Source organism: Terrapene carolina, unplaced genomic scaffold, assembly GCF_002925995.2.
Source record: "Terrapene carolina triunguis isolate 2854851 unplaced genomic scaffold, T_m_triunguis-2.0 Scaffold62, whole genome shotgun sequence".
Taxonomy (NCBI): domain Eukaryota; kingdom Metazoa; phylum Chordata; order Testudines; family Emydidae; genus Terrapene; species Terrapene triunguis.
Genome location: NW_020664413.1, coordinates 44,240,201 through 44,255,703, shown reverse-complemented (window position 1 = coordinate 44,255,703; position 15,503 = coordinate 44,240,201). Strand labels below are relative to the sequence as shown.

General features: G+C 42.1%; 1 protein-coding gene across 2 annotated transcripts in view; it reads right to left on the bottom strand.

The window, feature by feature from the left end:
• The window catches only part of PPP1R1C (protein phosphatase 1 regulatory inhibitor subunit 1C), an 82,769-nt gene extending 67,639 nt beyond the window's left edge, over nucleotides 1-15,130 (bottom strand). For both annotated transcript variants that reach the window (XM_024204060.2, XM_024204059.2), the window contains exons 1-2: nucleotides 14,735-15,130; nucleotides 11,692-11,752 (exon numbers count right to left, since the gene is read on the bottom strand). In XM_024204060.2, the coding sequence (XP_024059828.1) occupies nucleotides 11,692-11,752; nucleotides 14,735-14,815 (142 nt within the window). In that variant the 5' untranslated portion in view covers nucleotides 14,816-15,130. The remainder of the gene's footprint in view (nucleotides 1-11,691; nucleotides 11,753-14,734) is intronic.
• Nucleotides 15,131-15,503: the final 373 nt, after the last annotated feature.

The window sequence follows — 15,503 nt, the reverse complement described above, 5'->3', positions numbered from 1 at the left end:
CTCTATGCAGTCTTCATCACATTTCTGTTCTATTGTTTTCAATGCTGAAGCTATTTGCAGTAAAAGAACACTGGAGGAGATGTGTGAACAGCTAGGGGTGGAAATCGGAGCAGTATCTGATAGACACAAGCCCTAACCTTGCTCCAAAGCAGCTCTGAATGTGGCAGATAGAGGCTTGGCTGGCATAGTGTTGTGACCTAGCATCCAGGCTGCTCTAATTTGCACTGGGAGACCAGACCAGGTTACAGCCGGTGCAGGATCAGGGGGTGCAAAGGTCAATAATACACCATCTTTGCATATGTGTCCTGTCACCTCCTGAGTTGCACTCTGCATTCCTCAGCCACAGCCAAGCATCTGGTACTGTATAGCTGATGGCAAGTTTTATCATCAGGCAATTTTACATTTTTGTCCAGAGTCTCTGAATTTAATTCAGCTGTATTAAATTCCTACTCTCCATTTATTTCAAAGCCTAGCTTCAAGTACTGTTAATGTATATAAAAACACAATCTTTCTCTCAGGAAGTTCAACAAATGGATCTGTCCTGACTGATTCCTAAAGTACAAAATAGGTGTCTTCTGAATACAATGAGGTTAATGCTAAAAGCTGGTCATTTATCCATATTATCTATCTAAGCGGTTTTATTCTGCACTTGTCAAATACTTTGATTAGAAGAGCTAGCTAGTTACAGCTAGGCCATATTGTACCATCCCTTTTTTGCTGTAGACATCCCCTTTGAAATCAATTAGGAGTTTTACCTAGAAACTGATGACACAGTCCGGCTGAGTGCATTTCTCCTAGGATCTTGGGACAAAATATTAAACTCTGTGAGGGTAAAGAGGTGAATGGTTGTTATCAAAGTAACTTTCTCACCCCTGCCACTGTTCTGTCACTGTGCATGCTACTGTTATCTCTCTGAAATGACACTGCTATTAGTCATGTTAATAATGCACCCAGATGATAACAGAAATAAATAGTCAAAGATCATCAGTCCCTGACACTAAATTATAAAGCAGCTGGAGAGTTGTAATATGAAGCCATATATATTAAAAAATGGCATGCAAATAATCCCCTAGGATTGAAGAAGGCTGTTTCTATGGTGCTGTTGTATAAGATTGAGGAAAACAAACGAAGGGTACAAGGTTCAGTTCTAAAATTATTTCCTTTACTTTCCGATAGCTCCATTTGCGTTGAAGCCAATCAAAGTGCGAACAGACAGCGTCACGGCACTTACCAGAAACAGAAATTTCAGATCTGCATGATAGCACCCAAACATGTGTGTTGGTTCTGAGGGTTTGGGTCAGCCCTTTACATAGTTTGCAGTTAGCTGCAAAATTTGGATTCAGAAATAGGCTTGGATTCCAGACTTCCCCTCCCCATAGACTGCAAACATTTTTCAGAGCTGGGGGCTGGTTTGAGTGCATGTCTACTTTTGTTATAGTTTTTGGTCTGGGGTGGGAGTGTTGGACTACACAGTTAATGACTACATCCAGCTACCACCATCAAAAATCAGGTTAAAAAGTGTCACGTGTCATGCAAACTGTTCCTATGACAAAATTTTGATTGCTAGTATAAGCTTTAGTTAATCATTACAGTTGAGCAAATAGTGATAAAAATGTCCATGAATGCTCATTTAGATTAAGAAGTGAATTCTGATTGGCTCATGCTCACCACCTTTGTGTGTTCATTCCCAATCAGCCCAGCTTTAACAACATAAATACTTTCAAAAAGTATTTGAGCTCAAATATTCACTGAAAGTATATTGTATATTTCACAGTAAAATTCACAATTTGCAAATTCAGCATGTAAGCTACTTGCCTATGTCATGAGATATTGTTTCCTTTCTCGTATCAGGTGAGTTATAAAACTAAAATGAAATTCCAAACTGCATATAACAATTGAATATCCACCTCCAGCTTTGTCCAGTGTTCGTTAGTCACATTAGTTATCACTGCTGAGAGCATTAGGGTCCAATCTTGCTTTCTGTTACTCAGACTTGGGGGACGCAGTTGAGCTCCTTGACCTCAATGCATCACTTGGGCTTTGGCCCTCCGCAAAGATCTCTCCTCCTTTCTATCTCCAATAGGCTTTGAACTATTGCCGAGATCCCATATTTCATGGCTGTGTGAGGTTGAGATGACTTAACTGATGGGGACTGATTAAAAATAAACAGAAAAATAAATCACATGCTTTCTTCTTGAAGTTACAAGACACACAGAGATCTGTATTACAGTTGTGAGATCAAATCAGGCCACACTTTGTAGCATGATTGTGCATATGGGAAGGGTCTGAATCAGCCAGGAGAGGTCACTCGATATATGAGTGTGAATAGCTTTGATATTTGATACTTTCTTTTTAGTGACACATGAAGGGACTAATCCTGAGAGGTGCTAGGTACTTGCACACTCACTGCAGTTGGTGGGAGTTGCAGGTGTTCAGCGTCTCTCAGGGTTTGGCCTTTAGATTGTATTCAAGAAGAGCTGGTGTTCAAAGGGTGTTTAAGGCCTGGTTGAGGGGGATGAGAGCTACGGAGGAGTGTGCATGCTCGGTGCAAGGAGCGTGTGTTTGGTTTTCTACTGGAGCGTCTATCGCTGTTGTTGGAGGAGCCTCCTCTGAACTTCTGCACTCAAGGGAAGGACCTCCACAGATATTCTGTCAGAGTTCAGTGCTGCAGTAAGGCATCCCTGTACCCTGGGACACGGCATGGAATGGACACCAGCATTATAGAGCTGATAAGAAGAAATATGGCCTCTAGTTACCATCAGACAATGTTGTGCAGTAGGAATTAGATGAAGCAGTAAGGTCTACCATAATCTTTTGCATGTATGCATCATTTGTTTCACTCCCTCCTATCAATGCCCCACTTTTATACAGGCCCAGTGATGATTTGAGGGCATGTCACTTCTCAACAGAGATATTGTGTTGTATACCCAGCAAGGTTCAGGAACTTAGATTAGAAGCTCAGCAGAGGCACACACAGTGCATCTCAGGAGGGGAGTGCAAAGGCAGCATTAAGATATCCCGGGGCTGTGTGCTGAGCCAGCCCCCCAGGCAAGTTAGAGAAAGCTGAAGGCTGCTTTCCTGTATAATGGCTACCTGTGACTGCAAAGGAGTGTTACTGCAGCTACCTGTCATGCCCTGTACACCACCTTCAAGGACGGCTGTGGCATAGGAGGCATTATACTGGCTCTATGCCCTCCAAGGATCCCTCTACACAGGGCTCTTCCCTGGGCCAGTTAAGTTGCTAGTTGTGGTGCTGGAGTTGTGCAAAGTGGCTGTGATGCAGCTGAGGATCTGAGGCCCTGGTCTCCTTCTCATCTTCAGCACAAACAGCAGACTTTGGGTACTATATAAATAATGAACCCAATGATACGTGTTCCATAAAGGCTAAAAAGCCATGTTTCTGGTGAATGTTTACATTCCGAACTAATCCATTTGTGATCTCAAGGAATAATACGGAGGTATTGGAGCTTCCCTCACCCAATTACTAAGAAAGATAAGTAAATTACAGGCTATAAATTGAAATTGAGGATAAGTCAGTAAGAGGCATTAAAGCTTCCACAAGCAGCCAGCCATTGGGTAATTACATTTGACAAAACTCTATAAAAAATTCAAGGGTGAGGGGGACCCACTTACTTTTGATTTCAGAGAGGTAGCCCTGCTGAGATGTCAAACCTCACTTCTACAGAAGCCATCACTGAAGCATCAGAGCACAGCTAGCCTCTGTCTTTATTTCCATTTGTCATTGCATGTACTTCCTGGCAAACACCCAGGCAATGTTTTGAGGGTCAGACTCAAATTCCATTGAGCTCAGTAGGAGTTGGGTCGGGCCCTGTGACTGCAAAAGAGAATCCAATGCAATATTCTTGAAGGTTAAATCCACTCTTGAGATCAGCAAAGGGGGACATTTAAAATAGCTTCTGTAATATCTTACTTAACTAGTAGCTACTTACACTGCACCCAACACCATGGTATCTGAGCCCCACTGTGATGGTCCAAAATTCAACTGCTGCTGTGGCTCACTCATCCCAAATGCAAATCGCCTCCCTGTGTTTGCCACGGAGCAGAAAATGTTCCAGAAGTATAAAATCCTCACTCTCATCAAAAGATTGAATGTACTTCCTGCACGTGTAACTCTAGGAGTGTCTGCTTTTGCACAAGTACTCAGCAAAGAGAAAGCTTTTCATGCCTGCGCTTTGTCGCTAATGTTTGGAACACGTTAGCTGTTTAGAAATATTTCCTTTCTGGGCTGTACTAAACCCAGCTCAAATGCAGCTTTCCTGAATTTGTTGGAAAGCATTGCGGAGCTGTTTTGTAAGAGCCAGATTCTGTCACCCTTACATTGAATTGGATCTTCCTCTATGAGTTGTCCCACTGATTACTTGCTTAACAAAGCCTTGCATAGTATAAGGGTCAGGTAAGTAATCTGAACATAAGCTGTCATCTAATACATAGATAGGGAAATGGGACATTTTACCACTGTGAACATTTTGCTCCTATTAGAAGTAGCTATACAAGTGCACTAACAGTAGGATATTCTCAACTGTAGGATTTTTCTTCTTGATTCTGAAAATCCCTTTGACATATATTTGTTCTTCTCTAGTTTTCACCAATGTCACTGTGCCATCCGGCCCTGCTAAAACAGGTCTGCACGGCACGGTTGTAAAACCAGCAGTGGCTGCCAATGCCGTATCTGTACCAGTGCTCCTAGTATTGCTAACATGATTGGAGGGGCACCACTATTAGCAATGGGGGGTGGGGGGGTGGAAGGGGGAACTGTTCATTTTCATTGCTCTTTTCATCTGTTCCTAAAGTCACAGAGTTAAACTGAAAGCAGAGCCAACTTAAATGGTATTCACATATAGCATAGAGCAAAGCCAATTGCTCTGACTTAAAAAAATTAAGTAAACAGTAGTTGTTAATGGCAGTTTTTAGTGATTTACTGCTTTTCTGAGTATTTTATAACCAAGTTAGAAGCTCAGATTTACAATTGAAAACAGCTGTTATTGGCTTACTCATTTTCAGCTTCCTGAACAGTGAGCAGTTAGGGCCTAGGCAGCCAGAAGTCTAATGCTGGGTAAGCTCAAAAGCTTCTCTCTCTCACCAACAGAAGTTGGTCCAATAAAAGATATTCCCTCACCTACCTTGTCTCTCCAATATCCTGGGACCCACACGGCTACAGCAACACTGCATACATTTGAAAAAATGTCAGAGCACAAATTGTGGGCCCAAGATTTCAGTCCTTATTTAGGTTTCAGTGAGAGTTTTACCTGAATAAGGACTGTAGGACTGGCCTTATAACTACATACAAATATACATGTCTGTCTCCCACAGGGCACCTGACACAGTTCTTATTTACTGCTATATATTTTGTCTACGGTGAAATTTAAACTGTATTCGACAAACTAAATCCATTTATTAAAATGTGTAATCTAATAAATATTAGTCCATTTTTTGTAATAGGTAGGTGTGATGGGGTAGTCTGTCCCTTAAGGGTAGTGGTACCTAGGGATCAGCCCACCTCGTCATGTGGCACGGCCCTTTAAGATGTTGAAAGGTCTGATATATATATACATGTACCTAGGAGATATTGGTAGAGATAAAGTTGTCCAGGAATGAATAGTGCTGGGAGGAAAGCTAATCACTATGTCTTTAAGAGCCTAGGGCCAGAAGCCTTGCAGAATGGGTGGGGCAAGGCTCCTCTCTCACTCAACCAGTTGGGGATAATCTGAGAGAAGGGGACCATCATATATGCTGCCTCCTTCCTCATAGCAGGGCAGACACCAGCAGGGGAAGGCTGGCCTGCTTAGTGTGCTCAACTTGAGAATTAATTGGGGGAAAGGGGCCATCTGAAGGAGAAGCTGGCTAAGGCCCAACGGATGCTAACTCACAAAACCACCACCACCAGGCACAAATTCAGACAAAAATAAAATAAAAAATTGTCACAGGGGAAAAAATTCACTTCTCTACCCGCTCTAGTAGCTAGCATCTATTCTGAAAGGGTTCTTAGCAGATGGAACATGCAGAGCTACTCCAGAGGGACAGGGAACTCAGCCCTTTACAGATCACACTCTTGTCTCTTTTCTTAGGAGAAGCCAGAGGAGTCACAGCAGCTATAATGTTACACCAGGGGTCGGCAACGTTCGGCACGCGGCTCGCCAGGGTAAGCACCCTAGCGGGCCGGGCCAGTTTATTTACCTGCTGACGCGGCAGGTTCGGCCGATCGCGGCCCCCACTGGCCGCAGTTCGCCATCCCGGGCCAATGGGGGCGGGGGGAAGCCGCGGCCAGCACATCCCTCGGCCTGTGCCGCTTCCCGCCGCCCCCATTGGCCCGGGACGGTGAACCACGGCGAGTGGGGGCCGCGATCGGCCGAACCTGCCGCGTCAGCAGGTAAATAAACTGGCCTGGCCCGCTAAGGTGCTTACCCTGGCGAGCCGCGTGCCGAACGTTGCCGACCCCTGTGTTACACCATTACCCAGCATTTTCAGTGTGAGGGAGAGATGGGCCTGGACTGAGGCTCCTATGGTTATGGAGTAGAGGATGATCCCTTTGTATGGGTGGGGGACTGGTTGCTTTCCACACAATTCTCAGAATGTGACCTAATTTAGCCCAGCGAACCAATTGTTTTTGCTGGGACATTTGGGATATAGTGCATATTTTTAGTGGCTCATCAGATAGCAGTTCCCAGACTTCCACATGTGACAAATGGGACTTTGCTAGAGAGACTGAGGTCTGTCTATCCCTAGGAATTAGCATCAGGGGTCATACTGGGAAAAAAGGAATAAGGTAGAAGTATTCTTGCAAGCTCCACCCACAAAATAAGCTCCACCTATTTGGGAAGCAAAAGTGAGACATCTCTTTCAGTAGATTGCACAGATGTTCAAAATATAATAACAGGCCCTCAGCTGGACTCTGCTAGCCTCCTGGAGTTTGAGATCCCCTATGAGAAGTTAAAATATACCCAAGATCTCTGCTTGGCTCCTCAGGTATGGTTTCCCTTTGCTGGGGCTCAGATGTCCTGTTGGGCTCTGCTTGGCTCCTTCTTGATTGAGCCAATAAGTGCTAGTGTTTTCCCAAACCCAAGCCACTCCCGATGCCAAAATGAGTTGAGCTGTCACTCAGAGTAAATGACATGCATCTTCAGAGTAGTACAGTATACTTCCTCCGCTTTCTTACACACTTTGATGAGCAGTGAAATAGTTAGCAATGTTGACATGTAAAGTATCATCACTGGCCTCTGATTTAACATCTACTGAGATGAATGGGTTTTTTCCCCACACCTCAGAGCTATTGTTTCAGACTCTGAAAACTCAGGCAGACAGTTACATGGGTTTGCTCTTGGTTCCCATTTCTGAAGTTATCTTTGCAACAGTCAGAACCACAGACTTATATTTGCTCTTAAATGAAAACAGAGGTCCTGGAGAACAAGACTACAGGTTACGGGAGGTGCTGGCATGTTGTGGTACTACATACTCCCTCATTTCGAGCCCTGAGTAGCATTCACATGCAGGGCTAAGAAGCCCAGAAGTGCAACAGAGGAAAAAAGATTTAGATACAGGAAACAAAAACAGAGTTTAGAAAGGGAGATTTTTACCCGAATATTTAGAGTTATGTTGAAGGCTTTAGGATCCAGTAGGACTCCCAATTCCTAGCATGGCTTCAAACTCCCTACACACTTTTGACACAACCTGGGCAGATTGTACCGGCAGACCATTTGATGTTATAGTGACTCAGAGACAAAGCCAGAATGTGCCAGATCCTCAGCTGGTGTCAATGGAAAATATAACTCCTTTGAAGCCATAGGTCAATTTGGGTTCATTATTGGTAACTTCCTACCACAGTCATAATATTGGCAGAATGCCCTCCATCAAAAAGATGTCTCCAGGATGGATGTAGATGATGCTGAGTGGGTTTTTTTTAAACTTTCATTTTGTTTTAAAGTGATGTTTTGTCCTCTACAGGAAGTTCTGTAGCTGTTGAGAATTTAAATCTTCTCCTTTGCAAATTATTACTGCAGTTATATGTGGCCATCTGATGGTTCCAACACTGTGTGCAGGGGGAAATACACAAATCAATGCTCCCCTATGCTGTATGTATCTCTTGAAGCCAGATCCACAAACTGCCTTTAAATCATTTAGTATGGTCTTGTGTTCACAGTCTCCTTTGATGTAAATGTAGAGGAAGCCAAACAGACTTGTCTTATAGTTTCTGAGAAACTACCATTAGTTCAAAATTATTTATCCTGAAAGCAGAATGACCTCTACTGACGTCAGTGCAGATAGATTCCTGGTTTTGTACTGGAATTTGTAGGAGACATAAGGGATGGATGAAATGGCTCAGGAAAGAAAAAAGCCATTCTGACCTTGAACCATTTGTACAGCACAACTCAGATTGAATTTATTATAAAGTTCAGCAAGGTTCAAATAAGTTTTGTTTCTCTCTAGTTTCCAGAAGGGGCTGCAACCAGACATGCCAAAATACTACAAAAGCTGGGCTCTCATCAGCTGCCTCCGGGAGCAGATACACCAGAAATCGTGCAGGAGAGCCCGTTCTTACAAGATTTCTACCTCATTTTTTTCAAGAGGTTGAAAGTCTGAATAAACTTTGTTGAGGCATCTCAACCTTTAAAAGCACATCCAAATCTGAACACCTAACCCTTAGAAGCACCCTTCCCCCAAACCAAATAGTGAAGCTTCTATATACAAATAAGGAGGAAGGGGATGTACAATTGCACATATACACACTCACATCCGTATATATAAGAAGTCTCTCTCTCTCTCTCTCTCTCTATATATATATATATATACGCACCACATACATATACATAAATCATACACATGTGCACACACACCACTATACACATGCACACATCAAGCATTCACATGTAAATACACTCACACACACACACAATTTTACCAAGACATACCGTTTCTGGGAAAGCTTTAAGACTTCATTTTTGAAAATAATTCTAACTTTGCAAAAAATTCAGAAATAAATAAGATACATGCCTACTTTAACCAAAGAATGAGCCAAGTGCTATGATCTCATGTAACAATTATTTGAACGTGTCAATGTTCTTTCCATGGCATGGTTAAAATTTCACTGATACTTGCTGCAGTACTAAATAGTAATAAAAATGATTTATGTGGAGTTGTATTGTAAGCATTGTATGAAAAGAGATAACAGGCATGCACCAATTTGTTTACAATAAAAATTTCTGTAAATCAGAGAGGTGTCTTTAGTCTCTGTTTGTTTTTGATTTAGTGCTGCAACAGGGCTCTGTTTACAAAAGGATATACGAGCCTATTTAGAAAGAACTGCAATATGGAACAGCAGTCAAGGTGAGTTTGTTTTAAATTAAGGCCTAGCAACCCTGATGTGGTGTGTGCCACTGAGTTAGGGAAAGGTTAGAGACTGAGAGCCAGATCCTTCTGTGTAGTGTGGCTACTATGAGCTGTGCAGCCAACGTATTCTGGCTTTAATCCCTATGTGTACAGCTCTGGAAGGATCATCCCTCAACTACCATTGATGTTAATGGGAACGGAAGGTGCTCAGCACCTCTCAGGAAGTGCTCAGAACCTTGAAAGATTGAACCCTAAAAGAACTGAGATAGAGCTAGTCTCTAAGGGAAAAAATACTAAATATAGAAACCAAACAACCTATTAGGGCAATGAGAACAAATCTGAATTATTTTAAAACATGCTGAAGGCGATTTCCCTCCATTTAAAACAGGAAATAATATTAAGGGGACTGGTAACACAAAAAGTGAAAAGAGATCCAGCTGCTTTTTTTCTAGACTCTTATGATTCCATTCTAATGCACCTAGAAATTTGTCTAACAAACCCTTCCCACAAATTCATTTGTGTGTTTCCAGAGAGGAGAATACCCATTGATCTTTGGTTAAGTTCTTATTTGCTCCCCCTACCCTGTGGATTGTAGAACCAGTGGCCAGAACTATGGCCTCATGATCCCAGTTGGTATAGAGGATCTGTTATTATCCTTATTTATATTGGGACTAATTTGCTACTTACTCACGAAGTGTTATCTCCAGAAATGGCATTTCAGGAGGTGGAATTATAGCTCACTAGAAGCCAGGTATCACTTTTAGGAGAACCATTTCTTTTTCTTGTATATATGTTACTCATGGGCCCAATTCTGCTACCCTTATTCATGTCAAGTAGTTCCAGACCCCCAGATAGTTCTATTGAGATCAGTGGGATTTCTCACAGGGTAAAGAACTACTCATTGTTAGCAAAGATGGTAACTGGGCCCTCTGTCATTAAATGGAAAATTAAACACACTCCTATCAGGGCCGGCTCCAGGCACCAGCTTAACAAGCAGGTGGTTGGGGCGGCCAAGGGAGAGGGGCGGCACCTGCGGCAATTCGGGGGCGGCAGGTCCCTCACTCCCTCTAGGAGCGAAGGACCTGCTGCTGAACTGCCGCAGCCGATCGCGGCTTTTTTTTTTTTTTTTTTTGCTTGGAGCGGCAGAAATGCTGGAGCCGGCCCTGACTCTTATATAAAACTAATCTGTAAATTGCAGCATAAAATTTGTCAGCAGGAATAATGCAAAGTTACATTTATAGAAATTTGGAAATGAACTTTTGTAAATGGACTGGAGTCTTTCAAAAAAGCTTTTAAAAGAGCAGTAGTGAAAACTGATTGGGTAATTTGTCAACTGCATTACATGAATGGCACAGTAACAGTAAACTGAGCTAATCTTGGATCACTCTATTGACAGGCCTTTATTATGGAGTGGTACTAATCTCTCCGTAGTTAGGTAGCTCTCCATTATAAGCTTGATTTTCAATCCCCACCTCAGAGGAGAAAAGAAACTGATCATCCTGAAATTGTGCATGCTGCATCTCACCCCAAGGCCATTTTTCAGGGAAGTTTGGTTAAATAAAAACAGATAAAGAGTTTTAAATTATGATATTTTGAAGATTTTGCTGAGATTTACTCTTTAAAAATAATTCTAGTGCTTTCTTTAGCTCATTGTGTCTCCAAAATGGCTTGGTCTAGAAACTCCAGATTTGCTGTAGCAGCCTTGTGGAGGCATAGGTATGTGACTAAGCATGTTCTGACCCCAAATCATCAACTCTCCCAGGAAAACTTCTGAGGGGAGTCTTTGGAGAGAGGACAAGCCCCACAAAGATTTTGTTATCAGAGCAGAGAGAGAACAGACACTATACACTTCAGCAGAGAACTAGAGAATGGCCCTCCTACCTGGAAGCCCCTAGTTTTAAAGTTCTGCACTGCAACTGACCTGGTTCCCTCTAGGAACTGGAGGACCAAGAACACTGTTAGTTTAACTTAACTCCACAGATTCCCCCACAACATCCCATTGGTGAAGGAGAGGGTGTGTGGAAGGGGCATCTGGGACCCCCAACGCCCAGAGGCAACTGAGCCCTCATTCCATGTGCAACAAGGAGATTCACATGTAGGATGGATTGCTGGCCCTACTGAAGTCAATGGGAGTTATGCTATTGACTCCAGTGGGGCCAGGATTTGTATAGATTCAGAGGTCTTTTCTGTGAACAGATGTATGGCCCATGCTCTGGCATTTAGTGCTGTGAACTTAATGCTGATTTTCTTTTCTTTAAATTCATTTATTTCCTAAAACCATATTGCAAAAGACAGGCCTTTTGTTCCCATACACCAGTCTTGTGATTTAGAAGACAAATTTTTACTTACCTGGGGGTGAGTGTTCATTCATAATAACTAGTGATGCTGGTGTGGGCCTTCTTTTCCTGATCTGTGAAAAACACAGGCCCAAGCAGAGTCATTAAAGATACCCACCACCCTACATCCAAACCAAAGTACAAGTCGTCAGGAGTCTTATTGAACAATGGCAATGGCAAAAGTAGGCACACGGAAAACAGCTTTCAAAATATTGTCTTAATAACTGTGAGTGTAATAATGATCAGAATCAATTCAGGTACAACATACCGCAGGATCAGTGTCATTGGGTAGGATTTTCAAAAATCCCTATGTGATTTAGGAGTATAAACCCCAGTGAAAGACCAAGTCACCTGAGTCACTTAAGGTATGTCCATGCTGCACACTCCTTTCAGCAGCATGTAGAGTACAGGCACTACATACCCCACTAGCATGGGTATAAATAGAGTGTAGATGGTGAGGCATTGCTTAGGCAAGTAGAGTAAAGATATGCCATGCCTGAACCCTGTGGGTAAGTACCTGACATGACTCTACTCACCAAACAATAACTCTCCCATCTACACAGCTGTTTGTAGCAGTATAGTGTCCTGCTGCATCCCTTCTGCTGGAGTTTTTGCACACCACAAGGAAAGGCTCTGGCAGTGGGGAAAGGCTTCAGCATGGGGGAAGCAGTGGGGAAAGGCTCTGGTAGCACTGCTCCGCTGGAGCTTTTCCCCACTGCAGGGAAAGGTTCCAGCAGTGGGGAAAGGCTCTGGCAGGGGGAAGGCAGCAGGGAAAGGCTCCAGTAGCTGCCAAGCCTTCCCCCACTGCCTTCCCCATCAGAGTTTTTCACTGATGCGTGTAGTTACACACTGCAGTGTGGACAAAACCTGCTTTTCACTGTGTTATGCAGCTACACAGACCCTGCCACCACAAGCGATGTGCAGTATAGACATAGTCTGAGGTCCTTTTGAAAACATAACCCCTTATCTCTCCTTCTGGGAAAGAACTTAAGTTGCTATGTGAGCATGGATTTCTAGCACTACCATAGTTATCACCAACAATGATTAACTGAAATACCTTTTTTAAATCTCTCTTTCTATCATTGACGTTGCTCTGACTGTGAAGCATATAAGCAGAGCAAAGAAATAATAACTAGATAAATAATGTCAGTGAATACAGGAACATTAAAAAAATTCCTATCAATCTATTTCCAAGCAATTAAAAAAACCCTTATATTAATATTTCCAAAAGGAAATTTCTTAAGCATGCTATATTGCAGCTGTTTATATATGTAAATCTGAATCGCCATTGTATGGGTTTCTTTTCAGTTAAAATCTTCACAAGTTCGCTTGTGGTTTTATGGTTCCATTAACATCCAATAGGAATGTTAGACAATTAACTAACATGATGTTGGAATAGTCTCCAATAATGGCCGTATTTGTGAAGAAAGCTTTTCTAAACTTTATATCACAGCCCCCAGGCTATTGGCACTTATGCAGCAGAATATAATAGTATGCGCAAGAATATTTAACCCAGACACCATTTTGAGACAATCTCTCTGTCAATGTGTTGGCTCTTTTTTAATTGCTTAGGCAACATCTGTAGATAGCTAGGGCCCAATTCTGCTCTCAGTGGGGGAAATCCACAGTAACTCAATCAGGTTCAGACAGTTACTCCAGATTGTATTGATGTAATTTCTTCAAACATCTAAAATAAAACTATAGGGCACCTAGCCCATAAATTAAAAGTGCAACATAATCAAAAGGGCTTCCCATAAATGTGGGGCAGAACTTGGCTCATAATATTTTATAGCCCATAGGGATTTAATTATGAGCCCAATTCTGCAGTCCTTGAAGGCAATAACTTTCATTGGTTTCAAAAGGTGGTGGGCCAGGTCTTGCTCAAGTTAATAGAAGGATCATTCTCAAAATTATAAATATATTTTAGTAAAACCATCTCTGGGCAGGTTGAAGGCTGCAGGAAGTTCTTTGTACCCCCCCTTCCCCATCTCCCCTTCCTCTATGGCTGCCAACAACAACTCATCTCTTCCTGGCAAAGCCCGCCTCCTCTGAGGAGACATTACATCAGCAGATAAGGAAAAAGATGTCTGTCCTCCAGATGTAAACGATTACACTGCCATCACTCTACAGTGGAATTGTCAAAGCCCTATTACATCTTTGGTATCATTTAAAACTAGACGTATCAAAACAACAGTAAATGTACAACAGGGAACAATGATATAGTAACAGTGATGGACTAGACCAACTAACAGGTATTATCCACCTCTGTCTTCTAAGATATTATGGTTATCATTCCTTATATATAGAAGTAGCTCTACACATCTGTCTATCTATCTATATATATATATAAAAAAAATTAATGAGAGGTCAGCCGGTAAGAAATGCAGGATTGGACAGTATATAAATTTACAGGTGACTCAGATTCGGCTGTCATATATATATATATATGTACAGTATATTTATATTTTTGAGTGTGCGTATGTATATATAGTCACACATATAGCCACATCCACATACATATGCATGAAATACTTAGCAAACAGTAAAAGTGATATAAAGAATTCAGTATTAAAAGTCTTAAAATGTGGGGGAATAACTCAGTAAGTTACTATCTTGCAGCATTTAAATGAGTTGCTCCAACACCAAAATAAATTGCAAGCGGGCTATCTCCTAACCAGGCTCTGCAATATTATAAAATGTATATTTTGGTGTATATGAAACAATACATTTCAGCTAATTTTCCCATATTGATTCAGCTCGAAATTATGTATTCAGACACAGTGTGCTTATCTCTTGTGCAAAACAAATTAAAAGAATAAAGTCAGACAGCTAATATATACTTAGAAAAACCTGTGAGAGTTAAAATGTGCATTCTCACAATCGGACAAATCCTGCTCTGTGTTACATTGGCTATTCCAGCATAACTACATTGATTTCCATGGATTTAATCTAAATTTACACCAGCGTAAACTGGAGAAGAATTTAGGCCATGAATATTACCTATTCTCATCCCACACCCAGTCCCCCAAGTAGTGAAAGATACCTGTCTTCCTTACCTGTTCAGCTGCTTCAGGATCTATTTGACTCTGAAATAATGGCACAGCAAATTGGATCTTTTTAGGACTGTTTGGCTCCATAATAATGATGAGGAGACTCAGAAGAGAAAAGAGCCCAGACTACAAGAAATCAGAGAGTCGTCTCAGTGATTATCCCCTGGCGCACTCCCTAAAGCCACACTGAATGCTTCCTAATAACAGCTGTAACTCCCGAGTTAGCAAGTGAATCTGCAGGAGCTGAGCAATCCCTTATTCCATATCCACAGTGATGCCTCTGGCTGGCTCTTTTCCCCCGCTCCTTCCAATCCTTCAGATCCTCTCCACACAAAGCTGAAAGAACAATAAGCTAATTGTGTAGCAGGTCGCTTCTACACATGCCAAGCATTCACTCAGAAGCTAATTGAAAATGCAATACTAGCCTTGCATGGCCTGGTGCCCTGGGATTTGAAAAAGAGGATCTATCCACGGTACATTACTAACTGGCTGCTCAAAAATGCAACGTAAGCTCCCTCCGAGTATTGCTGATGGGTCATTAATTATTGATGAACACAAATCGGGAAGTTTTGCGATTTTGGGGGTGGAGGTAGCAGTAGTGCTGGGTGGGATGCAATAATTCCATCTCTTTTATAGTAGTTACAGAATGCCTCCCTCTTCTTGTGCATCCCTCTTTAAAACATGCTTCTCCCAGGAAGCTTTTCAGTGATAATTCTACATCAACAGCTCCACTTCTTTGATCTGAACCATTAGCTGATGGATTATGTGGGCCAGC